The sequence below is a fragment of the Ceratotherium simum genome, chromosome 15 (assembly GCF_057802395.1).
Source record: "Ceratotherium simum simum isolate JZ-2026a chromosome 15, ASM5780239v1, whole genome shotgun sequence".
In the NCBI taxonomy this organism is placed as follows: Eukaryota; Metazoa; Chordata; class Mammalia; order Perissodactyla; family Rhinocerotidae; genus Ceratotherium; species Ceratotherium simum.
The window spans coordinates 50,358,005-50,385,465 of NC_141914.1; the positions used below are offsets into that span (position 1 = coordinate 50,358,005).

The 27,461-nt window shown below is 36.6% G+C and overlaps 1 protein-coding gene across 1 annotated transcript; it reads left to right on the forward strand.

Moving 5' to 3' along the window:
* The first annotated feature begins 604 nt into the window (after positions 1-604).
* Positions 605-17,934, forward strand: EIF5A2 (eukaryotic translation initiation factor 5A2). Its single transcript, XM_004424746.3, has 5 exons — positions 605-701; positions 1,384-1,583; positions 2,119-2,223; positions 12,412-12,543; positions 13,130-17,934. The coding sequence occupies exons 2-5, from the start codon at positions 1,419-1,421 to the stop codon at positions 13,187-13,189; spliced, it is 462 nt and encodes a 153-aa protein (XP_004424803.1). The 5' UTR covers positions 605-701; positions 1,384-1,418; the 3' UTR covers positions 13,190-17,934.
* Positions 17,935-27,461: the final 9,527 nt, after the last annotated feature.

Sequence of the window (27,461 nt, forward strand, 5' to 3'; positions counted from 1 at the left end):
CCCAGTGGCAGTCACCGCCAGAATCTCATCATGGGTGGCTAGGGACGTCGCAGAGCCCGCAGTGCGGGGGCGGATAATAAAATACTGCGCTTGGGCTCTTCCTTGAGGAACAAGCAGGGGTTTGACCACCAAAGAAGGCTGCAAGCTGGGCCAGGAGTTCGAACCCAAAGTTCCCTGCGCAGCCACGCGGGACACAGTTGAATTCGCACGCCTCTTGAGTTTTGACAAGTCACGTGACAACTGCCACGCACCTGAGGGCAGGGGCCACGGACCTTGTGGCCTGGTTCCCGTTCACTTCGACTGGGACCTGAAGGGAACAAATCTAAAACTTTGAGGGAGCAAGTTTCCTTGCCGACGAGTTTACCCTCAATAACCAGACTCCAGAAAGCGCTCTTCACGCCGGAAGTGCACTAATCCGCAGCACGTGGGGTTGCCAGGGCGCTCTTCACGTGACTGGGCGGGGCCTCGGGAACCTCGTAGCCAATGGTAGCCCTAGAGGGCGGTGCCTGTGACGCGCCGGGACCTATCCCGGAAGTGGGGCTGAGGTGGGGGCGGGAAAGGGCGGGGAAGCCGGGGTGTGGAAAGTGTGGCGGCCCCGCCCCGTCTCTGGGAAGTGCCGGGGCCGCCACCGCCGCCGCCTCCGCAGCTGTAGGAAACCGGCGCGGGTGCGCAGGGGAAAGGCGCTCTTTCCCTGCTGAAAGGTGAGGACGTGGGGAAAAGCTAATGGGACTGGAGCGAGGAAGAGCCGGGCAAGGCGGCCGGAGCTGAGTCCTGAACGAGAGAAGGAGAAAGGATGGATGGGGGAACGCAGGCGAGCGCGGGACCCGCCAGGGCTCAGGCCCGTGCGGGGCCGCGCCGGGCCGGGGATGCCGGCCGGACAGGGGGCGCCTGAGAGGCCGGGGCTACGGCGCCGCAGGCCGGGGGGCGGAGTGTGCACCCGTTATCCGAGGGCCAGGTGCTGCTGGCCGGGTCCTGTTAGCCCCATCCTTCGCGGGGACGTGCGGCCTGGGCTGGGTCCCCCGCAGTGGGGATCAGGGCGGCGGCGGAGGGCCGGGAGGCGCGGCGCGGCGCGGCGCGGGAAGGTCGCCGGCTTCTCCTGTGGTGGGACGATGGGGGCCAGGATTTGCTGTCCCCAGCGCGGGTGAGCCCCAAGGGCACCCGCCTATTCCCCACCCCCAGCGAGCTCCTCTGCGGCTACCCTCCCCACCTCCCCACCAATGGAAGGAAAAGTTTGTAGAGGCCGGAGTTAGAAAGTGCCCACTATTCTTGGGTGGGTGTTCTATAAATGCAAAAATTATAGCTTGGTACGTAACCTGTCCGAAATGAGGTGTTTCCCCGCCTGCGTGCCCGTTGTTAAAAAGCAAACACAAACTTTTTGCGTAGTTCCCTTGGAAAAGCTACCATCTCCCCAGCCCACCATGGCGGATGAAATTGATTTCACTTCTGGAGATGCTGGGGCTTCCAGCACTTACCCTATGCAGTGCTCAGCCCTGCGCAAAAACGGATTCGTGGTGCTCAAAGGACGACCATGCAAAATAGTGGAGATGTCAACTTCCAAAACTGGAAAGCACGGTCATGCCAAGGTAAGTGCCCTTCCAGGTCTGGCTTTGCGTTGAGGTTTTACAAAGCACGAGATTTCTATACTTGTAACTTTGTAATAAGCACATTTTTTTTTCTTCCCGCACTTTCTGGGCGATCAATTATTACTTCGAATGCTGAAAGGTAGCATTTTCTTCCTGGGCCCTAATAATTTTTCATTAATTATAGCTGAAACTTTCCTGAATCCTAGTGACTTAGAAGATCTATTCAATTTACAGATGAGAAAACCTGTTCTAACATAATTGTAAGGAACCTAGCTTCATTTTTCATATGCATTCTTGTAATTGAATTACTGGACTACATATGATATTGGGTCTTGATATGTCGTGATACTGTTTAGTTGTTCATTGCTTCTCAGTTCTGTGACCACTGCATTTTTTTTTAAGAAGTAAAATTAGATGACCTTGGAACGAGAAAGAATCTGTCATAATCAGCGGTTGGTATTATGCTCTTGTGTATGTAATGAGTGATATACTTGGCAAAGACTAAACAGGTTTCCTGTTCTCCCTTCTCTGTTAGGTTCACCTTGTTGGAATTGATATTTTCACGGGCAAAAAATATGAAGATATTTGCCCTTCTACTCACAACATGGATGTCCCAAATATTAAGAGAAATGATTATCAAGTAAGTACTAATTTCCTTTGGAATGCTGCTTGTTTCTTAAAGGTGCAAATACATTCTACCAATTGTCATTTAACAAAACCGAGGAGTAGTTTTGTAGGTTTTTCTAACCTATTGTTAGGCACCACTTAGCTTAGAAATTAGAGAAATAGATAGTGATTTTTAACACTTTTTCCTTGTTCAAGGATTATTGCTAGTTTGCTATTTTTTAGCATTCTTGCATTTTTAAGAAGTTTAACACTTCTTATTGTTTCTCAGACCAAATGACTGCATATCATGACTAAGTCCAATGTTTAGTAAAATTACTATTCTTTGTTGTAAAATATTTCAAAATTTAGATAACTATCTCCTGGATGTTTCATTTCTGTTGACTTAGTAGACCTAAGACTTCCAAGAAATTATTAGAATTCATGTCCTGTCAACCAAGTTTGTATATTAGTGAATGTGAGTCAGAATTTGGTATTCTTAAATAGGGAAATAAGTTGAAAGCCGTAAATATAAAGGATAAAGTACATGGTCACTGAATATGGTGAAGAAAATAAAAAACTATGTAATTGTTTTATTTATATTCAGTGACCATGCTGTGACCTTTCATTAAATTACAGGTATAAACTTCAAGTTTTAGTTCTAATTGTACATTTGGCTAGGTCATGTTTAATGATAGCGTTTTGTCGTTTGGAGTATTGATGGTAACCAAGCCATTGACCTCATAGAATGTGGGAGCTCAGATTAATCATAACTAAAGTCTTTCTTGAAAGTCTTCAACTTCTGTATCAAGCATACTATATGTAGAATTCTTTTCTGTTCATTTTACAGTGAAAATACAAGTGTGATACTTAGATTTGTTTTATCCAGTTTAAACTGATTTCTTTCTATACCTTTTATAGTATTGTATGATTTTTAGAGACTGTTAGCATCAACTACAATTACCCACTGATTTCCTTTTACTCTTTGTCCACATGTAAATGTTTTTTTATGTAGTTTTAATCTAGTAAGCAATTTTATATTTTCACTTTACGACTTATAAATATTTTCTAGGTTGCTTTGAAGTCTTTGTAGAAATCTGAATTATCTTAGTATGAGAAGAGCAAGTGTTTTTTTTAGTCAGCAGATCTGGGTTTGGATCTAGTTCTGCCACTTTCTAGCTGGATGACCTTGGATAAATTATGCAACCCTCTGAGCCTCAGTCTTCCCATCTAAAAAGGAGGGATACGGGCTGGTGCTGTGGCATAGTAGTTAAGTTCACATGCTCTGCTTTGGCTGCCTGGGTTCGCAGGTTCAGATCCTAGGCTCGGACCCATGCACCGCTTATCAGGCCATGCTGTGGCAGGCGTCCCACATATAAAGTAGAGAAAGATGGGCGTGGATGTTAGCCCAGGGCCAATCTTCCTCAGCAAAAAGAGGAGGATTGGCAAGAGATGTTAGCTCAGGGCTAATCTTGCTCACACACTTACAAAATAAATAAATAAAAAGGAGGGATATTGTGAGGATTAAATGAGAAAATGTACCCCATAATTACTTCATAAGTAGATAATATACCAAAAAGTAATTCTTTTCTGGTCCCCCTTTTCCTATATAAAAATTCCACTTAATCATTCCATTATTCTTAGAGCACCTAATTTAAACAGGGCCAACAGTGAGAGCTCAATAAACATTTGTTAAATGCATATGTGATTATTCACTGAGGTAAGGATAGTGCAGCAGACTGAGGCTAAGCATAGAATTTTCTTTTGCCAAAATGGATTTCTGTTTTCATCCTTAACGTGTGAATGCTTTGAATATTCAATATTCATTATATTCATTAATATGCATTCAAATACAGAATGCTCTTTGGCTTTGAGTGTTTCAGAAAGATGGTATCAGTAGTTCAGATAATTACTACTGTGATCAAATTAGCCAGTTATTGATTGGAGCTCAAGATTTGGCATAAAGAAAAAATCTGGTTCAGGTTTTATTTGGGGATATAGCAGGGCCCAGACTAGGGTGAGGAGAATGAGGTGAGTAAGGCCCTTGCCTCGAGCACAGAATTTTAAATAAAGACAGGACCAGTAACAATGACAAGCCACATAGGAACCTAATGCAAAAAGAAAAATCAGTAATTCTGATCCTGTCTTCATTTAAAATTTTGAGATTCTGCTCATTATGGAATTTTTGCATTAATTTTAATTTTTAAAAATATTGCATTAAAGTATTTATCTGATCACTGAGGATTTTTTTGGTGCCACCTTAAATTTTGCACCCAAGGTAAGTGCCTCACTTGCCTCACCCTAGTCCCAGTCTTTGGTATGTAGTCTGTACTGCAGGGTGGATAAGAGAATGACTCAAGCCGGACAGTCTGGGTCCAAATCCTTGCTTTGGCACTTACTAACTGTGTGACCCTAACCTCTCATCTTCCTTTCTTTATTTGTAAAATGGGGGTAAGAATAATAACTCCTCATGGGATCATTTGTGAGGTTTAGTTAGTTAATACTTAGTGCCTTTCAGAGTAAGTACTCAGTGATCACATCACTTCATAATCAAGCCACCATAGAATGCTTATTTCTATTCATTTAGAAAAATTAGTTCTGTGAGCCTTTCCACTTATGTTTATTGTGCTTTGGTGGTCTTCACTCACCTCTCCAAGGACCTTGATTAAATTCCTACTTTTCTTCATATTTGGCTACATGTACTCCTTTGTATTTGCTGAATTCAGTATTTGAAGTGCCAGTTTGGCAGTCAGCTAAAGTGAAATATATATATATCTATGCATTATAATAATTAAAAAGTAAATATCTGTTTAGGAAAAGAAATGTATTAGTATTTATAATTTTAATTTTATGTATTTTAAAATAGGTTCAGAATGAAAGAAAAATTGTCTCCTCACTTCCGTTGCAAAATGTAGCTTGGATTAGAATTGCTAATTTCCATTATTTTTCCAAAAAGTAGTTACGGTTGTCTGGGGCTCAGTGATAGTTTAAAATACAAATACGTTTAGACACCTTTGGGAATCCCTAAATTCTTAAATATAGAAACACATGTTCAGACTCTGATACTCGCTTGAATCATATTTCTTTAGAAAGTTCTGTGTTCCTGTGCACCATACGACAGGTTAAATGCCTTTTCTGCATTCACTAAAGTTTTATCTGTCATTTGGAGACACTTTTTCAGAAGGAAAACTAATTACCACAGGACACATTAAAGTATATATTGTAGACCTTTGGATTATTGGTGAATTGCTAAAACCATGACTATTAAATCCCAGTATATTCTTCAAATAAGTGGTATGCTTTTCGGATATTGGAATATGTGAGTTGAATTTTGTTGTTGCAACTTATAACAACAAAGAAAATAATGATGCTATGAATTCCTTGAGCTTAAAGTCTTTTTATAATTTTTACCTGTTCTGTGGAATCTTTGTGTTCCCTGGTAGAAGCCATCTTTGGGAATAGAAAACCTCTAAACCAGCAGGTGCCAGTATTGTGGGGACAAGAAGCAAATATTTTTTTAAAGTATTATTAAGGGTAATGGTGAGAAGAGCCACTACCTTTGGTTCCTAGAACTGGATATTCTACCTATGGGAGAAATAGTCTCATATATTGGAATATATCATAACCTGTAAAACAGCACCCAGGCCCACAAAGAATCGCCTAGCCGGTAGCAAAGATGAGTTTTCAGTAGGCCAGTCCACACGGGCAAGCTGTTTAGAATGGTGGAGTACCTGGACCAGTGAATTCTGTAAGCATTGTCCTGTTGCCTTTTTTATTTTGCCTGTCAAATGAGTTTTTTAGTCAGAAATGATACTATGTGAGATACTGACAGGAATGTGGCATTCTACAAGTCCACAGATGTGATTTTAGCAGAAGCACTACAGGCAGGGAAGGCAAATCCATATGTAGAGTAAGAATCTATTGCGGTGAGCAGAAACTGCTGTCTCTTCCACGATGGAAGGGGTACAGTGTTACCAGGCGGCTGTACCCTCTGGGGAATGCTGCCATGTCAGGGACGCTGTATTGATCTCTGCGGTGAGGTACTCAGTAGTGGCTGTAGTCAGATCAGCTTGGGTGAGAGAAAGCCTATGTCATGGAGCCCATGCCACCATGGCCACATTGTTCGTAAGCCAAGTGAGCACGGACTGGGAAGACTACAAAAAGAAGGTGAATGACATTCACATATAGAACCATCTTGTCCCTGCAATTGTCTGCCTCCTCTGTGGCAGATCCCCATTGGTAAGCGTTCATATGGACACCTTCTCTGACTATGTGGAGAAGTCCTTCCACATACGCTTCCCCAGACGGTACTGCCAGCAGGTTTCCTGTCCTGTTCTTTCACTGTCCTTGACCTTCCACACAGACTCTTAGCCACTGCCTGTGATCAGTGTAAATCCAAACCTCTGGTTCTCTCTTCTTTCAAGTTCGGTGCATGAAGTTCTCATCCCCACCGTCTTCCAGGGCCACCTCTGAATAGTTTCATCAGATCATGCGTAACCATCTAGAAACCATTCTGAATTTTTTTCTTTTTCAGTCAGCAGGTCATAGGGGAGCTCCCCATAAAGCCATTGGTATGAATTGAGGGAGAAGTTGTCGATGTAGCAGAAGGTGCTTTGTGAGTCTGAGCTACTTCTCATGCAACTTGTTTATGCCTTTAGGACCTGCTCAAGTTGGTCTCATGTATGCTACTTCCACTTGATGATGGAGTGCCACTGTGCATACCCAACTTCATGGTGTGGTGGGTCGGATAACGCTCCAGTTGATAATAGTGTTATTTGCTTAGGTTTTTATAATAATAATGATCAAGCATTCAGTCTTACCAGGGACCAGCAGCTCTAAGGAAGTAGCTTGAGAGTGCTAGGAGAAGAGGAAAAGGAAAAAATAGAAAAGAAGAGGTCTTTTTTTTTTTTTTATAATTTTATTTATTTATTTTTTCCCCCAAAGCCCCAGTAGATAGTTGTACATCATAGTTGCACATCCTTCCAGTTGCTGTATGTGGGACGCAGCCTCAGCATGGCCAGAGAAGCGGCGCGTCGGTGCTCGCCCGGGATCCGAACCCCGGGCCGCCAGCAGCAGAGCGTGCGCACTTAACGGCCAAGCCACGGGGCCGGCCCGAAGAGGTCTTATTAACTAAACAAGTCTGGTTGTTTTGAAATAAACTGAGAAACAAAATTAAATTTAGAAATTAGGGCTAAGAAGGCACCTGTAGTGATTATATGCCTTCTCTAGCCTTCTGTTGTATACCAGTAATGCAAATACAGGCCAAAAAAGTTCCCCTATAATTCCCCCCTTTCAGTGTTCTTTCTCATTGTGCCCACATCATGGACGGAATCTGTAGTCACCCACTCTCCCCACATCCTTCCTTTCAGTTCATGCTTTGCCTCCTCAGCCTCCAACCATTCAGTGGTTACAGTGTTCCTTCTAGAATTCTGATATGCCATAGCATTTCTTTTTTGCTTTTTATTGTGGAAGTTTTCAAAATATAATGAACCCTATGTACCCATCATCCAGTTTCAGCAGTTATCAATATGTACCAGTCTTGTTTCATCTGTACCCCACCACCTATTTTTTCTTCCTGTACCCTCTACCTCTTGATTGTTTTGAAGCTAATCCTAGATATTACATCACTTACCATTTCATCTGCAAATGTTTTGTTATACATTTCTAAAAGATAACTGTAAAAAACAATCAAAATACACTATGGCACTTAAAAAATTAATAATTCCTTAATATTTTCAAATATCCTATCAATATCTACATTTTCATAATTGCCTGTTTTTTGTGGGTTTTTTTTGCTTTTTTGGATGTGATGGTTATTATTTTTGCTTTATACTTTGTCTAAACCAGAACCTAAATAAGGTCCACAAATTGAAATTGTTAATGTATCTCTTAAATTTATTTTAATCTATAGGTTCCCCTCTCTCATACGTATACTAGAGGTCTCTCTCTCTCTTCTCTCTTCCATCTTGATCTCTCTCCAATTTTTTGATGAAACTAGATCATTTGTTCTGTAGACTTGCCCACAGTCTGTACTTTGCTAATTGCATTTCTTTGTTGTTTAACACATTCCTCTCTCCCATATATTTCCTGAAAATTGATAATTACATGCAGAGGCTTGGTCAGGTTTAGTTTAGGTTGTTATTTTCGTCCTCTTCGTTCTTTAACAAGAACTACTCTGTAGGTGATGTTCTGTGCAACCATCGGGTAAATAAGTCTGATTGTTTCTCTTTTTGTGATGTTATTAGATATGTGATAGTTGCCTCAGTCCATTAATTTATTAGGAAAGACAAAATAATCTGTCATACCTTCTTTTTTTTTTTTGTTAGCCACAAAAGTTCTATAAAGAGAAACTTCCCTTCATCAATTTTTTCGTTTATCCTGTGGTACAGTATATAATAAGAAAGGCAGTATAAATGCTTGATTCCTTCCCTTTAATTACCAGTTTTTGAAATGAGTTGGTTCCCTAGTATCCACTAAAGATGATCAATGAAATGTTTTTTTCACCGTGAACTCAAGCATGTAAACGTATTTGTGTTTCAATCCAGTGTAGTTATGATCCTTGTTGATTCTCAAATTGTCCTATCTTTGGCCTGAAGGACCTTATTCAGGTTAGCTCCTGTGTCGCTTTGGTATGAGCCTAGTGATCTTTGATAGCACCATGCTTTCTAGTATAACAGCTTGCTCCAGGTTCATCTTTTGTACTTCCAACTCTGGACCTGGAACTAGCCATTTTTCCAAGGAACCCTCTGGAGAGAAATAGCACCATACATTGGATCGTTTTAGTAAGAAATAATAGATACCACATTCTGGTACCAGTATTTTTGAGGTATGCTATAATTTCATTTGTCATTCAGCAGCTTGGTTCACTACTGCATGCCTAATACCTGTATTATGAGTTTTCTGACCCTGCCCTCTTCCATCTCCCTGCTTGCTATTAACAAAATGATTACTCTCTGTACCAAAAAGAAAAAAGTTCAAAAGCATCTTAAAGTTATAAAATGAGTAGATTTATTTAAAGGTAAAGGATCAGAGGGAAATATTTAGAATTGACTTAAAGTGTCTCCTCACCATCATCACCTTCCAACTCTATAGAGTAAGAGAGGGCTTTGATAGAAGATGGAAAAATTTACACAAAAATATGCCTGAAACTCGACAATGACACCATTAGCTTTTTTTTTTTTTTAAAGATTGCAAATTACAAAAGGGAAAATGGTACCTTTAGATTGGAAAAATCTGGCAGAGACTACCTTAGCCAACTGATCAAAGTTAATATCAGCAGTAACAGCACAGATTGACATCATTTGCCTCCTGATGTGATACTCTGAGGACATATCATTTATGTAACATTCCTCCCAAAGTGGATTACCTGAATCATGGGGAAGCAATCAGACAAACCCAAACTGAGGAACATTCTACAATACAGTAAACCTGTGCTCTTCAAAAATGTCAATGACATGAAAGACAAAGGGTGAGGCAAAGGGTTTGTTCTAATTAAAAGAGACTAAACTGACATGACAGCCAAATAAATACAAAGCTTGATCCTCGAGTTGGGAAGAAAAAGTGGCTATCAAGGACAATATTGGGACAATTGGCAAATTTGAACACGGACTGTATATTGAATAATATTTTAGCAGTATTGAATTTCCTGATTTTGAAAAATAAACCCTGATTATATAAGAGTATGTCCCTTGTTTTGGGGGAAAATACACCAAAGTATTTATTACTAAAGAGTCATGATGTTTGAAACCTTCTCTCAAATGGTTCAGTAAAAATGAGAAAAGAATAAGAATGTGTGTGATAGGTATTTTTATATATTCCATATATACAGAGAGAGAGAAGAAATGCACACATGGTTAAATGTTAACAATGGGTGAATCTAAGTAAAAGATATGGGATTTCATTGCATTATTTTTGCAACTTTTCTGTATATCTGAAAATGTTGTTAATTGTTTAGGAAGATCAAAAAATTTGTTTTCATTAATTTTATTTTTCTATAGCTTAGTTTTGTTTTTGAGAAATTTAATTTTATTTCATATAACAATTTATTTTAATAAGATGTTTAATGTATATAAACACATTGTTTTACTAGGTGTTTTATAATATGCCTGTATTTTTGTATTTGAAATGCTTTATAGGGCCGGCCCCGTGGCTTGGTGGTTAAGTGAGCGCGCTCCACTGCTGGCGACCCGGGTTCGGATCCCGGGCTCGCACCGACGCGCTGCTTCTCCGGCCATGCTGAGGCCGCGTCCCACATACAGCAACTAGAAGGATGTGCAGCTGTGACATACAACTATCTACTGGGGCTTTGGGGGAAAAAATAAATAAATAAAATCTTTAAAAAAAAAAAAAAAGAAATGCTTTATATTTTAACCCACAATTTATTTTATGAATTCTTAACTCTTAAAAAATAAAATACCACCATGATATAAATAAATACCAAAATACCAGTATTATTATTTGGCTTTTATGTTTTAGTCACTAATGGCAATGGGAACCTTTAACTCTTGAAATAGACAAATTCCACTTCAGGAAATTGCTAAAAGAGTGGAAATCAAAAAGATCTGACTTGTAAGCCTGTGGTTAGTTGTTTAAAAATTACACTTCTAGGGGCTGGCCCCATGGCGTAGCAGTTAAGTTCGCATACTCCACTTCAGCAGCCCAGGATTTGCTGGTTCAGATCCTGGGCACAGACCTACGCACTGCTCATCAAGCCATGCTGAGGCGGCATCCCACATACAGCAACTAGAAGGATGTACAACTATGACATACGACTATCTACTGGGGCTTTGGGGAGAAAAAAGGAGGAAGATTCACAACAGATGATAGCTCAGGGCCAATCTTCCTCAAAAAAAGAAAAATTACACTTCTAGGGGTCAGCCCGGTGGCATAGTTGTTAAGTTCGTGCACTCAACTTCAGCGGCCTGGGGTTTGCAGGTTCGGATCCCAGGCGCGAACCTATGCACTGCTTATCAAGCCATGCTGTGGCAGGCATCCCACATACAAAATAGAGGAAGATGGGCATGGATGTTAGCCCAGGGCCAATCTTCCTCGGCAAAAAGAGGAGGATTGGCAACAGATGTTAGCTCAGGGCTAATCTTCCTCACAAGAAAAAACAAATTACACTTCTGCTTTAACTCCTTGCTTCCCAATCCTCTACCAAACACCTCACAAATGTTTGAGTGATGTAAAGATTAGTTAAAAGTGCAGTTACTTTGTAGGATGGTGTTTTGTTTTTGTGATTTTAGACATGCAAAAACTGAAATCTCCTGTGGTAGGTGGGGTTTGTGTGGAAAGCCAGAGCCAGATGTGGTGGTGCCATAGAGGAGAGCTTTGCACGACCTCCACAGAATGCCTGTGTTCCATCATAGTGTTAAAGGGGTCAAGGACCACGTCTTTGACTCCGTTTGTGTTATGTCAGTGTTAGCATCTGGTATTCTGGATAATTGCCTTTTAGAAAACCTGTTAGAATTCTAGGCACGCTGATGGTGTACATGCTTTTAGAATAAATGAGTACAGCCTGTTTCCTCTTGCCAATAATAAAAAAAATTCAATGATACCAAAAACTGCCTTTTTGCAGGTTAGGTTGATGATGCAGGTTTTGTTTCTTTCATGTCATCAACAAGGTAATGTTTGTCTTTTTCAAAAAATGTAACGTTGTTAGCAGTGAGCTGGAGACCCAAAATTTTCCACTTAACTTTGTTCATAATCAAATTATAAAACACATTGTTCGTAATCATGAAAAACCTAAAATAACTTTTGTGCCCATTGGTGGGAAATGCTTAAATCAGTTACAGTATATCTATGCAGTTGTGAAGTGGTTAGAGACTAAGGTAGGTCGATATTTTCCAATTTGGAAAGATTTCTGAAACATGTTAAGTGAAAACAACTTGCTGAAAAACACTTATCCCATTTATGTTTTTTTTAAAGCAACTATATTTGTGTTGTGTTCATAAATGTGAATGGTTCAGGATGCATTATAAAGAAGCCTAAACTGTTTAATAATGCAGAGATTTGGTGGGGGGGAGTGCAGAGAGGAATGAGTTTACACTTTTAGTCTATACATATTTTATAGTTTTATGTGTTTAGCATTTTTAAGCACCAAGAATATATTCATGTATTACTGTGTACTTATTCAAATTAATGTGGATTGCAATTTAACTATGTAAACATTAGAAAGGAGAGGATATAATCTAATCAGTGCAAATGATTTCATTTCTTTTAATAGCTGATATGCATTCAGGATGGTTACCTTTCCCTGCTGACAGAAACTGGTGAAGTTCGTGAAGATCTTAAGCTGCCAGAGGGTGAGCTAGGTAAAGAAATAGAAGGAAAGTACAATGCAGGTGAAGATGTACAGGTAAAGACCTATGGGGAGATTGTTTTTGGAAACCATTTCATAAAAACTTTGGCCTGAACTAGTTGGCATAAAATACCAAATATGAAATGTAGCTTTTAAATACTGCTGAAATGTGGAAAATGATCCAGATAAGGCAGTTTTCCCATGATACTCTTAGAGACCCATTACCAAAGAAAGTATCAAAGTTTATTTTTTGCTGCCTAGACATTGTTAACCCCAAATTGGTTTTGAAGATCAGCATCTGAGCTATTCTTCAGGATGAGAAAGGATGCTATAGGATCACTAAAGAGTGAAGGCAATTCACTCTATCTTTGTTATAACTTTCAGAAGTATAACATCTAATAGGTATTGAACCATTTATAGCTCTTAATTCTCCCTGTTCCCTGAAAGTTGTCTTAAAAACCACAATTTGAGAAATTTCACTTTGGAAAACTGTAAAGAAAATAGATTATTTGGTCTTGGAACACCTCTTTCCAAAGGCAATATGTATAAAATATCCACAAATATCTAGTATATGATGAATTAAATGTATCTTATATATGTATTGCCTTCTGAATAACTTTTTGCCTGCATTTTTCCCTTCTAGGTGTCTGTCATGTGTGCAATGAGTGAAGAATATGCTGTAGCCATAAAGCCCTGCAAATAAATGGGAACATCAGGCATGAGCAGACTTTAGGTCTGGATCAACTGCAGATCTAAAGTTTGGTTCTAAGTTGTCACCAAAGCTATGGCCTTCATAAGCAACCTCATTTCTTTTTTAATTGTTTTGAAATTGTGCTGAGTTAGTTTTGCAGGCAATTAGTAATTTAAAAAAATAATCAAGATGTATAATTCCTTTTTTTAATTTTGTAGGTGTCTTTCCTATAACATTCCTGTGGTTTTCAGGATGTGAGTCCAAAAAACAGATAAGATAGCTTCAGCAGATGTGATTTGTCTGAGCAAATCATTCCTGAATTTTAGTTAAAGGATAAATAAACCAGGGTTTTGAATCAAGCAATGTAGCATCTAGTGGTATTGAAGTACCACATTTAAGTTGAATAGCTCTGCGTTAGTTTCAGACTTGGTAGATTATGGATTGGAATTGTCACAGTTTCAGCCTGTGTGTGGCAAGCACAAATCTTTAAACAAAAATCATGTTGTCAAAAAGCGTCAGTTATCTTAGTAGCCGTGTGCAGCCACGTGTATTACCTCGGTCATCCTATTCTTTGCCAAATTGTTGGCAGACTTAATGTAACCTTATATATGGTGATTTTGGTACCTGCTTGTGGTTGACAGAGACGCTTTGAACTGTTGGGTGACTATTAGCGAGTCAGGTTGTAAAGAATACACAAGGGACAGTGGCAAAGAGAGTTAGTTAAAGCTATAGGTTTTTATTTGAGGCCTTTGTAATCAGCATAAAAATAGGAAGCTTCTTTCTAGTTGTGTTTTTGCTTTTTACTTTTGTTCTCTCTCTGTATTTAAAGGAGTGACCTGTTTTACAGGATACTATGCAGTGCTTTTTATCAATTATGTTGAAAAAATGTTGGTATTTATAGTATTCACGCCTTTCCAACCATTTTTAAGTAGATATTTTGACATTAATATATTTGTCAGACAAAAACTGGAAATTCTTACTTTAAATTCATTTGGAACATTTGTTAAATTTATGTGCATTTTTTTCTAAAGTGAAATGAAAATGAATCATGGAAGAAAAGTTACTTTATATGATAATTATTAAGAAGTATATGTATTTTTTTTCTGATTATGTACTTATCAGTTATTGGTGTGAAATATAACTAGAAAAGAATTCTATAAACTGAATTATTTTAAACAGTGTTATAGGTGACATTTCTGCCACATTTCTATTCAGTGTTTTGGATCATATGTATCTTATTTCCAGAATTCTAGACATTATATTTCCATTTCTGCATAGATTACATCATGTTCACCACCCAAAGACTAATTACAATCCGTCACCACACACATGTGCTTAATCATCTCTTTCGCCCTCCTCCCTCCCCTCTTCCCCTCTGGTAACCACCAATCCAATCTCTGTCTCTATGTGTTATGTTTTTTGTTGTTTTTATCTTCCACTTATGAGTGAGATCATATGGTATTTGACTTTCTCCCTCTGACTTATTTCGTGTAACATAATACCCTCAAGGTCCTTGACTTCTGAAAGGCCTTTGTTCCTTTCATCTATGATACTGTAACTGATCTAATCGGTAACTGGAAATAGCATGAGGAACAGAAGATCCCAAAGTTTTAGTTACTTAATTGGTGCACACTTTTAAATCTTGTATTGGCCTCGGCAAAACCATTTGGAGAAGAAGCAAGATACTTTAAGAGAAATGCAAGTAGAATTCTAAAGCACAAGACATGTTGAGGTTGTAGTTAATCATTTTTAGTTTAACATTTTGGCTTTTGCCCATCTAAAGCACAATTAGGAATTAGGCTAAATTCTTTCCAATATTCCATTTAAGTCTCTACTGCTTTAGAGTTTTAGTACTCTGTAATGTGTATCTTACTTGTTACTGGCTGGCATTGTTACCCACAGGAATTACAGAAAGTCATCAGTCCGTGCTGCTTGCTGGTCATTCATATGACCCCATTTAACCAAACTAGCGTGCTGGTTTAGTGTTAATTCTGGATTAGCATGCCTTTGTTCTTCCTAACTTGTCGAACTTCACATAAATACATTTTCAATTGTGAGGTAAGCATATATAAATCATAATAATGCATCTTCATACCTTCCATAGCAAAACCTATTTATGCATACATATTTCATTTTAAGTACTATAATGAAGTGTAAATACTCTTCTGACATATAAGTATAGATTTTAAAGATATGGGACTGTTTATTTTCACATAAGTCAATACATGTTTCTCTAGAACAAATATTTCATTTAGTAAAGCTTTATAAATTGTGTTAAAAGGAAGCAGGGAAACATATTTTTTAACATAGAACAGAAGTGACTTCATTCTTTTTTGACATCAGAAATGTTAAAAGTTGATTCCTAGTTTTTGTTGTACTTTTTTGTAGCAAATGTTAAATATCACAAGTTGCCAAATGTAGGATGTAGGCTGCCATGTTGGTAGATTATACAGTGATATACCATTTTTGTCAGCAGGCATTTCACCAATTTATACACAATACTGTATTAACAAGTGGAATATTTGTTTCTTTCTAGAACAACATGTTTTATTTCTACTGTGAAGACTTTGTTATACCTTATTTCCTACCAAGTTGTATACCCTCTGAAATTGGTCAAATCATTGCTGCTTTAACTTAGCATTTGCATCATAAACATACTTATGATGTTTCTTTCATGCTCCCCTCCAAGGGCTGTCAGTCACTTGAAATTGTTGCTAACCAAGCTCTTGAATCCAGTTGCATTTATGGTACAAAATTCTGTGCCAATGCTTTATAACAGTTACCAAAACAGTCCTGCAGCCAGAGCATGATATCTTGAAGAGATGCTGCAATAAAATGTTCAGGCTATAAAATTTGGGGACACAGTTTTTCATTCTAGCACAACGTGACTGTGTGCATGTACACACGTAGCTTTGGATGTTTGTTCTTTTTACAAAGTCCTTCCAACTCTTAAAAGTACTGTAGTTTGGTAGTGCCTCAAATGTTGGTAATTTTTTTTTTAATTTACAACTTTTCCAGAATTTGTTTTTGTACTTTAAAGTTTCTCAATTAGATTATTTCTAGTTGAGCTGTAATTTGAATGCATTGTTCTCAGGGCTGTTTCTGCTAAGAGCTAAGAAGTTTCATTATTTTAAAGCTAACTGCCTGAAAGTATATTGCAAAATTTTCCCAAATTGTAATACAGTGATACATATAAATAAAAAATCCTTAATATCAACATACTTAAGTCATATGCTAAGTATTCAGGAAAAAAATGGGAACATTAGTAACATCTGTACTGGAATCTTGCCATATTTTTTTCATTTTAGAATAGAATTTGGTAGTCTTATCTTAGAAGCCTATCCTTGATGATATATCTGAAAGCATTCCTTTGGCATAGATCGCAAAGATAGTTTCAGAGCCAGACATTGATGTAGTGATTCTCAAACTACTTAGGGACAACAGATGGAAAATTCATAATGCTCTTTTGGTTTCATTAAAATGTTTACATATTGAGTTCTATAATATGAACTAGGAACAAATTTACTGTGAGTATAACAGCAAACCATAAGTATACTTCCATAAACAGTATATTATATGGAACTGATCAACAGTTTAAAATTTTCTAATATCGTTTAGGCATAATATTTCATAGTTTTCTTTTTTTCTCCTAGCATTCAAACAAGTGATAGGCAACAAAAGCTTAAGAAAAATTTATTGTGGAAAACTTTAAAATTGAGAAAATTCAATCTACTAACTTTATTAAATTGTTTTTCTCTGAATTGGGTATATGGGCATCATTATTTGATTTTAGCAGGGAACATTTGGATTTAGCTTACAGAACACAGATGTTCTATGGGAACATGGCTTGAAGTCACTATATAATTTAATGTTTTTCCATTAAATAAACATCTGAACATCAACTTAACTACCATGTGAGGTCAAGTGCCTGAAAAGTGCTGTATCCATCTAATTAGCACGTTTTCCATGTGTGAAAGATGTGTCTTATAGCAACACACATTAGGCGTTCACCTGCTAGAAACATACTTGTTGCCAAACTTTACCATCCACCACTATCCCTCTCTCCTTAGATCAGGTTGAAACCTATTTTACAACTGAAAGAAAGGTTCTTTTATTTCTATAAAGTTCCTAAAACTATTTCTTGGTAATGGTAGACTTAGGTTTATCTTAGTTCAAGATTGCACTTTATAAAAACTCTAGACACCAAACTATTTTCAGTGATGACTGTACAGCTTGTCATAAGTCATAGTTGTGATCTTTCTTGAGAGGAATTCTTTATTGTGGTTAATATCTATAAATAAGCACTCTTGTGCTTGTTACAAACTATGATGCAAATTACTAGTTCTATACTACTATAATGAAAATGACTAGTTCTATACTATTATGTACTTTTGTCCTCTTCTCCAAAAAGGAAATAGTTGAAATGGCATTGTCTAATCCAGTGGCACTTTATTAATAATACATTTTATGTGTCTTAGGTATAGGAGAACTCTTGCTTTTACCTGCAGACTCATGTTTTAGCTAAAATGTTAAAATTGTAAGATATGTAGTATGGGTACATATAATTGTGCATTTTACATTTCAAAAATGGGTAAAATTCAAATGTTAAGTTTTTGGCTATACTAAAATAATTACTGAAATCCTTTAAAGTGTAAATGGTAAACATCAATTATAATGTTTTTGTTACATTAAAATATATTTGTTGATTTCATCAATTATGTTAAATAAAAATAAAGTTAATTTAACAGCTTGCACTATTCTTGTATATATACATTCCTAAAAACATTTTCATACTAGAAAATTGTATGAATTAACGTGTATATCACTGTTAAAAGAAAACCTAACTTGTTTTTATTGTGTTTTTATATTCTAGGTCCTTACTAGAGAGCACTCTAGCTTTATGGCTGGTAATGTTAGTTTCTAAATTTTAATTGCAGATTTAGGTGCAACTTCGTTTTTATTTTTAGACTTTTAATAGTTTTTTAAATATGTAAAATAGTCACACGGTTCAAAATTCTATAGGTACAAGAGTAAAAACATCTTTCCATCTTCATCCTCTTCCTGTGCATCCTTCAGAAATATTTAATGCAAGAGAGGTTAATGGTCCTCCTGGGGTCTGAGGGGTTCCTTCCCTAACGGGATTGCTGTTCTCTTTTCACGCGATATGAATGGTGTGATGAGTCCCTGCAGCAAACCCTTCACCCTTTTTCCAGTCCTCACCATGTCTGCTCAACACCATCTGGACAGATTCATCCCTAGATGGCACAGCGGCTTTTTCGTTTTATACACTGTTCCATTCTAGAACATCTCTCTCATTCCCTGACATGAGCCATGCCAAGACTACCATAGCAGTTGTCACCTCATATCCATGATCAGCATTACTGATATCCATAGCCTTCCACATCCAGCAAGCATAATTGGGTAGTAAAAGAAGACCCAGATCCAAGTCTTCAAGCCGTCAGCCCCACTCTTTTTTGCTGCTTGCAAATACCAGTAGCCCAGTTTCCCAGAGGTAGGCACGGGAAGGAAAAAAGAAGAGTGAAAAAGGGGTAATTATGTGTTACATGTCGGTTTGTCCAAGTCTCTTCTCCCCCGGCCCCAACCTCATAATTACATTCTCCAGATAGGAGCTGTCCTGTGGAATTGCCACGTTTAGAACCCATTCTGCCGATCTAAAGCGTGTGTGCTGCTGGGAACTTGAAACGTCTATTTCCGCAATACATCCAGCAGTATCAGTTACAACCACTGGGTGTGTATTGGCTCAAAAGGACCCACCTACAAAGTTATATCAATCTGTTGTCCAATTTGAGGGATATTTCTGCATCCAGTCAAAATAATTTTTTGGCCACACCTGTGGGCACTTGACTTCCAGCATCACAAAGACTTGTGTCCCAGTGTGTAGGAGAGCCAAAAAGACTTGGCAACCAGAGTTGCCATCAGATTCCCCAACACAGATTCTAGTTAACTAGTTAATTCTACCTAACACTGATAGTGTGTCTGCCTTTTTTATCACAATTATGTTCGTGAGTTTCACTTACATTGTTGTCACTGTAGTTCATTTTAATTGCTGTACAATCAATGAGGTAAATCTTTTGGAGAGATATATATATTCACTCACACTGTGGTATTAGAGAATATACCTTTCAAAGGCAAATGAAACTTTCAGAAAAAAGGATATTTAGGGCACAAAACAGTAATTTCTGTAAGGTAGAAATATTAAAAATACCACTGATACCAATCCCAAATGAATTTAAAAACAAAACTAGAAAATAAAAAGACCCTCCTACCTGAAAATTTAAAAACCTATTACATGGGCCAGCCCAGTGGAGTAGTGATTAAGTTCAGCAGCCTGGGGTTTGCAGGTTCAGGTCCTGGGCACAGACCTACACACCACTTATCAAGCCGTGCTGTGGCAGGTATCCCACATATAAAGTAGAGGAAGGTGGGCACGGGTGTTAGCCCAGGGCCAATCTTTCTCAGCAAAAAAATAGATTGGCATCAGATGTTAGCACAGGGCTAATCTTCCTCACCAAAAATAAATAAATAAAAACCTATTACATAATTCTGTGATTAAAGGGGAACTGCAAACAGAAATTAAAGAATTCATGAAAGATAATGAAAACACTATCAGAATCTGCGTAAAGCAGCATAGAGGAAAATTCATAACCTTAAACATCTATATTAATAAAAATGAAAGAATAAACATAAGTGAATTAAATTTCTAAATCAAGCAACTAGAAAAATAACAGCAAAATAAACCAAAAAAGAGCACCAGGGAAGAAATGATAAAGATAAAAGTAGAAATTAGTGAGGTAAATAGAAAAATAGTAAATTAAAAAAATAAAATTCTGGTTCTTTGAAAAATTAACAAAATAAACCACTAGCTAATTGATATAAGGTAAATGAAGAAAGCACAAATGTAAAAAATGAGAAATACTAAGAGGAATGACAAATAAGAAGAAATAAGAATAAAATTTATGCAAATAAATTTGAAAACCTAGATGACATAGTTTCTTAGGAAAATATTAGAATTGACCTCAGTAGAAATAGAAAGCTTAAACAGAACAATTTTAATAAAAGAAATACACAAAGTTATCAAGAAACTGTCCCACAAAAAAAAAAAAAACCCAAACCAACCAACCAACCAAAAATCAAAACCAGGCCCAAATACTTTCACAGCAGAATTTTACCAAACCTTGAGAGACCAGATGCTCAAAGTTATGTGGATTATTTTAGAGCATAGAAAATGAGAACTTCTAAATTCTTTTTATGAAACAAGAATAACATTGATACCTAAACTTGATAAAGATAACAAAAAGAAATATAAGTATTCGTGCAAATATCCTAATATAATATCAGTGATTAGACTCAAACACCACATGAAGAAAATACACATGCCCACAAGGAGTTTATATCCAAGTTCAATTAGGAAATCTATTAATATAATTCACTTCCATAGAAAGTAGATTAATGTCTTAGGAAATCTCTCTTAATAGTGTTCAGTATATTAATAGGTCTAAAGAGAAAGATCGTATTATTTTCTCCATAGATACTGAAAAAAACTTTAGATAAAAAAAAATCCATTCTAGGGCCGGCCCCGTGGCTTAGTGATTAAGTGCGCGCGCTCCGCTGCTGGCAGCGGCCCGGGTTCGGATCCAGGACACGCACCGACGCACAGCTTCTCCGGCCATGCTGAGGCCGTGTCCCACATACAGCAACTAGAAGGATGTGCAGCTATGACATACAACTATCTGCTGGGGCTTTGGGGGAAGAATAAATAAATAAAATTATAAAAAAAAAAAGAATCCATTCTCAAAAGATCTCTTGAGAAAATAGAGGTGAATGAATACTTATTTAACATAATTATATCTCTTTTTATGTGTTAACGTGGTATACATAACATTGTATATGTATGTGTGTATATATGCATGTGTATACACATATGTATGTATGTATACATATGTTTATGTATATGTTTGCACGTGTGTGTGTGTAAAATTCCAAAAGCTAGCCTTTTACTTAATGGAAAAACACTAAAGGCATTCTCACTAAGGTCAAGAACTAGGCAAGAATGCCCACTCTCTTGACCAGTGTTACACTGTTCTGGAAGTATTAGCCAATGCTATTGGACAATAGAAAAGAGTTAGACACGTAGAATTGGAAAAGTAAAAGAAAAAATAAAACTTTTCTATTTTCAGATTATCTGTTAGTATACCTGGAAAATCCCAGATAATCAATGATAAAGCTAACTCAAACAAAATTATCTAGGTAACAGGATATAAGATTAACATGCAAAACTCCATAGCTTTTATATACAGAAATAGCCAATTAGAAGGTATTATGAGAGGAAAACCTTGTTTATAGTAGCAACAAAAAGATAAAATACAATGAAGAAACTTACAAAGAAGCGTTCAAAACCTGTATGAAGAAAACTATAAAACACTTCTGAAAAATACAAAGCTGACTTAAATAAATGGAAAGACATTCCTTATTCTTGGCTGATAGCTCAACATTATTAAGATGCTAGTTCTACCTAATTTGATTTATGTATTTAATGCAGTCCCAATAAAAATACTAGCAAGCTTTTTTATGGAGTTAAACAAGTTGCTAAAAAGTTCATATGGAAATATAAACATGCAAGAATCGCTAGGAAAATACTGCAAAGAAAGAGCTATGAGTGGGAACTGGCACTACCAGAAATTAAAACCTACTACAAAGCCTCTATAATCAAAAGAGTGAGGTACTGGCAAATGGATGGACAGACCAACAGAACGGAATAGAAAGTCCAGAAACAGACCCAATTACATATAGAAATTTAGTATATGATAAAGGTGGTATTGTGAATTGCTGGGCAAATATTAATTTAATTAAATTGTGCTGGGACAATTGGAAAAATTAAATTTGGAAAAAATAGGATGAATTCCATACAACATACACAAGAATAAACTCCAAATGAAGCAGAGGTCTAAATGGAAAGAATAAACTGTACAAATCCTAGAAGAAGACATGGGTGAATTTCTCTATAACTTGGCTTCTTTTCAACTATGTCTGAAAATCCAGATACAATAAAAAGATTTATAGATATAGATATACAGAGAGAGAGAGAACAAATGATAAATAAGTGGAGCAAAATGTTAATAATAGGTAAAAATCTAGATAAAGGATACATAGATATATATATGTATTTACATATCCTTTATCCATATTTTAATGTATTTTATACATTTATATTTATATGTATATATTTGTGTGTGTTCTTTGAACTATTTTTACAATTTTCAGTAAGTTTGAAATTATTTCTAAATAAAAAGTTTTTTAAAATTCAAAAAGTATAGTATCGTCCAATTTTTATAAATGTATGTAATTACTTGTGTAATCTAAAGGATATAGATCTACACACACAGTCACATACATGCATGCCCCCAAAGCATTAAATAGCTTTTTATAAGCAAGTGGGATTTTAGATATTTTTATGCATTATCTTTTTTGCTTCTCTGTATTTCCATTCATGAGCATTTCTTTTGGCATGGGAAGGTAATAATTTTGTTAATTTAAAAGTTCCTCAAAATATTGTTTATAATAGTTTGGAAAAAATGGAAATAATCTAAATGGCCACCAGTAGGTGAATGACTAAGCTAAAAATGAGAAGTAATAAAATTAAGCAATGAAAAAAGATACTTGTTCTCATTTTAAAGGTTGACCAATTATTCAGAATTCCTGTGGCACTATATAAGAAGAAAACCTTACTTCTGAAACTGAAATTGTTAAAAACATAAATAATAACTTAGGTTTTCCTAAATACACACTAAGAGAAAAGGTGCATTAAAGCAAGCATAAATTTTTTAATCATAGTTTATAATGCTCTCTAATCAAATTAGTAAAGGGCAAGTGACTTCAGTTCCTATTTCTCCTTAGTTTTCATTTATGGGTATCTAACAAAGAACGTTCATAGGTTGGAGGAGTTAAAAGCAATATTCTTCAGTAGTAATAAGTTTCTGCTCAGCACCTCATTGTTGTTTGCACAGAAGGGCTATAGCACATCCTTTGCCAAAGCTGTGCAATTTGCTTCCATAGGACTGTTTGTGCTGCAGTGTCATTCGAGTATATTTTTCCGGAGATGGCAATGCCTTGTGACATTCAACATGCTCTGCTTTGCAGCACGTGGCACAGAAAGAAAAAATACCATAAAAAATACTGTCAAATGATATTTTTACTACATATACTAAATCTTTTTTTAAATGCTTAAATGGTGATAACATTGATGACTGGAAAATTTGGGTAAAGGGAAATTTACAGATTCCTGTTTTATAAATCAGCTTCTAGCAAATAAGATGGGTTTTAATAATTAGTAAGTAAACTCCAGAGACACAGACATTGTGTACTTTCTATGTTACGGTGTGATCCTTTGTGATGTTAATAGAGCTGAGATTTTCCAAAAGAGAACACTGTAGGAATAAAGGTATACCACCCGATCCTGTGAGAAACTTTGTGTGATGAACAAACCCATGACAGATACAGAGCTGCAGGAGGAGGAGATGTTATGAAATACAGTTTGAATGTGACAGAGAACATTCAGAGCCTTGTTTGCCTAAATGTCGTAGCGTTTTTCCATGGTTCAAAATACATATTGGTACTTACATGGATAAATGTTTATTAGAATATTACAAACATTCATTAAAATATCTATACTATTTCCACTGCAAAATAGTAGTGTGGGGGCCAGCCCTGTGGCATGGTGGTTAAGTTTGGTACACTCTGCTTCAGTGGCCCGGGTTCTCCGGTTTGAATCCCAGGCACAGACCTACACCACTCACCAGTCATGATGTGGCAGCGACCTACATACAAAATAGAGGAAAGATTGGCACAGGTGTTAGCTCAGGGCAAACCTTCCACAGCCAAAAAAAAAAAATATATATATAGTAGTGTGGATTTTAAAGTTTTGTGTTGACCACAAGGTCTATGTTTTTGCAGGTGTACATTGATTTGCATATTTTCAATTAGAAAAATAATAAGGGTTGTGAGAATTGTCTTTTTCCACACTGTTCTGAAGTGCCATTTTGCCATAAATGGCAAAAACGCACATTTGTGTGTGCCTGTTTCTGGACTCTCTAGTCTATTCTATTGGTCTATATGTCTAACCTTGAAACAATATCCAACTCTCTTAATAATGGTATTATTAAAATAAATCTTGCTCTGAAGAGCAAGTCCTCCAACTTTATTTTTCCTTTTTCAAGTATATTCTGGCTATTCTGGTATCTGTGTTTCCATACAAATTTTCAAATTGGTTTGGAAGGAAGGGAGGGAAGGAGAGGGGGAGGGAATCATCTGTTAAGCTATTGTTTGTGATCACATTGAATCTATAATTCAGTTTGAGGAGAATTGACATTTTTATTATACTGGGTCTTCCAATCCATGAACATTGAATGTCTTTCTATTTATTTGGTTTTTAATTTCTCTCAGTTATGTTTTATAGTTCTGCATAGAGGTTTAGTACATCTTTTATTTTTTCCTTAGGTATTTGATATATTTATGTTATTGAAAATGATATCTTCGGGCCGGCCCCGTGGCTTAGCGGTTAAGTGCGTGCACTCTGCTGCTGGCGGCCCGGGTTCGGAACCCCGGGCGCGCACTGACGCACCACTTCTCCGGCCATGCTGAGGCCGTGTCCCACATACAGCAGCTAGAAGGATGTGCAGCTATGACATACAACTATCTCCTGGGGCTTTGGGGGAAAAATAAAAAAAAAAAAAAAAAAAAGAAAATGATATCTTCTTTAATTTTAATCTTCTAATTTGTTGCTAGTTTATAGATATGCGATTGATTTTTGTACATGAACTTTGTATCTAGCAATCTTTATAAAGTCACATATTAATTCTGATAATTTTTCTGTAGATTTTAAAAAATTGTTTACATACACAATTACATATCAACTACAAATAATGACATTATCACCAAACTTGCTGCATGACATATTGCTAGATTTGGGTTGCTAACAATATATCTGTGATGGTAACATATAACATATAATATAACATATAATATAACATATATATAACATAACATATATCTGTGATTATAACATATAACATATAATGTGTGATTTCTGGATATGGCTTGCTAATAATATATCTGTGATGATAACATATAAGAATCACATATCTGTGATTATAACATATAACATATAATAACATATCTGTGATTATAACATATATATCTGTGAGTTTAATATATAACATTATAACATATGACATATATTTGTGATTATAACAATTTCACGAATGAGACTGGACTATAATTTTCCTTTCTCAAAATGTCCTTGTCAGTTTTTAATATCAAATTTATGCTGGCCTCACAAAATAAGTTGATGACTGAAAGAATTTGTGTAAAATTGGTGTCTTAGCCTATTGCCTGCGTGCATTTGGTTTATTTTGGGAAATGATTCCAGGTAACAGAAGTAAGGAATTTGGAAGTGTAAAATTGTTTGGTAGAATTCACTGGTGAGAGGGAGCAAAAGCAAAAAAAAAAAATGTGCTGGGGACAAATGAGGCTTAGTCCTGCTGGGATCTTCCATGTAGTGATGTGGAATGTACTTCTGAACTGTCCACTCAAGAGAAAGAAGAAGGGCGCAGCAACCAGTTTGGGGCAGGTGTAACTTGACAGCACCTCCCCAACATTTTTTCACCTACCCCATGGCTTCTCTGACGTGAGGTGTGGGATGCCTGTGGGAACCTCCCCACCAACACTCACTCACATGTGTACAACCTGGAAATTCAAGGGAGCTAATGCCCATGGACAATCATTGACCAATAGGGGACAGGAAACTATGGATAAATGCTCTCTTCTTTGGGATTAAAAGATAAATTGAAAGACTGTGAGTTTGGGCATAAAAAGAATTTGTTACAATTGGCATTATTTCTTCCTCAATTGTTTGGTAGAATTCACTGGTGAAGCTATTTGGGTGTCTTTCTTGTAGGAAGGTTTTAACTACAAATTCAATTTATTTAAAAGATATAGGACTATTCAGATTTTCTGTTTCTTCTTGTGTAAGTTCTAAGTTGTATTTTTCTAGGAATTCATTTGTTTCATCGAATTTGTCATATTTTGGCATACAGTAATGTAAACTACTCTATTATCATTTTTAATTGAAATGTAACATATACATATATAGAAAATGCACAGATTATAAGTTTACAGCTTGATGAATTTTAACAAACTAAACACACTCATGTAACCATCACCCAGATCAAGAAACAGAACATTACCAGCACCCTAAGCCCACAAAATAAACATGATTGTTACTTTTTTATACAGTTGGTGTATGTTTAGATTTACTCACAAGTTTGCCATTTTCTTTGCTGACTATTTCTTTTGGCATAAAGACCTTTCTAGGATCATTTTTCTTCCTCCTGGAGTATATCCTTCAGAATTCCTTTACTGGGGGGGGTCTGTTGGCAGCAAACTTTCAGTTCTGTTACCTAAAAATGTCTTAAATGCATCTTTACTCTATAGTTTTATACTTTGTAGCTCTACGTAGACAGCTATTTTCTCTCAGCACTTTGAATATAATAATCTTCTGCTTCTGATACTCCCATTGAAGCTGATGTGAAGTCAGCTGTTAATATAACTCCTTTTAGTAAACATTTTGCCTTTTCTCTCAGGATGCTTTTGAAATAATCTTGTCTTTGTGTTTTGAAGTTTCAGTACAATGTATTTAGGTGTGTGTTTCTTTTAAGTTATCCTGCTTGAGGTTTACTCGGCTTCCTGAATTTGAGAATTCAGCCATCATTTCTCTAAATTTTGCCTTTCCCCCATTTTTTCTATTATATCCTTCTAGATCTCCCATTTGACATAACTGGAACATTCTTACTCTGACATCCTTGTCTCTTAACCTGCCTTTTATATTTTCTATCTCTTTGCTTTTCTATTTTGCATTCTAAGTAATTTCTCATTCACTAATTTTCTTTGCAGCTGTGTCTGCTCTCCTGTTTATCTCATCTACTCTTTCTAACTAAAGTTTTTCCATTTTTAATTTCTAGAAGTTCTATTTTGTTCTTTTTAAAATTCCTGGCCAATTTTGATTGTCCCTGGTTCTCTTACCATATTTTAAATACTTTTAGCTTTTAAATATATTAAAGATACTTATTTTATATTCTGTATGTTATAATCCCAATGTATACAGTCTCTTATTTGGGTCTGATTTTATAGGTTTTTAGGGTTGATTTTCATTCATGGTGGCTTGTTTTGCTGTGTATTTAGTGATTTAAAAAAAAATTGGCAGCTCATA

What these genes read in the sequence shown, in the direction of transcription:
- EIF5A2 (XM_004424746.3), top strand. Translation starts at nt 1,419, where the DNA reads ATGGCGGATGAAATTGATTTCACTTCTGGAGATGCTGGGGCTTCCAGC. An exon ending in GAAAGCACGGTCATGCCAAG is followed by an intron (nt 1,584 to 2,118) that starts GTAAGTGCCCTT and finishes CTTCTCTGTTAG; the next exon opens with GTTCACCTTGTTGGAATTGA. An exon ending in TTAAGAGAAATGATTATCAA is followed by an intron (nt 2,224 to 12,411) that starts GTAAGTACTAAT and finishes TTCTTTTAATAG; the next exon opens with CTGATATGCATTCAGGATGG.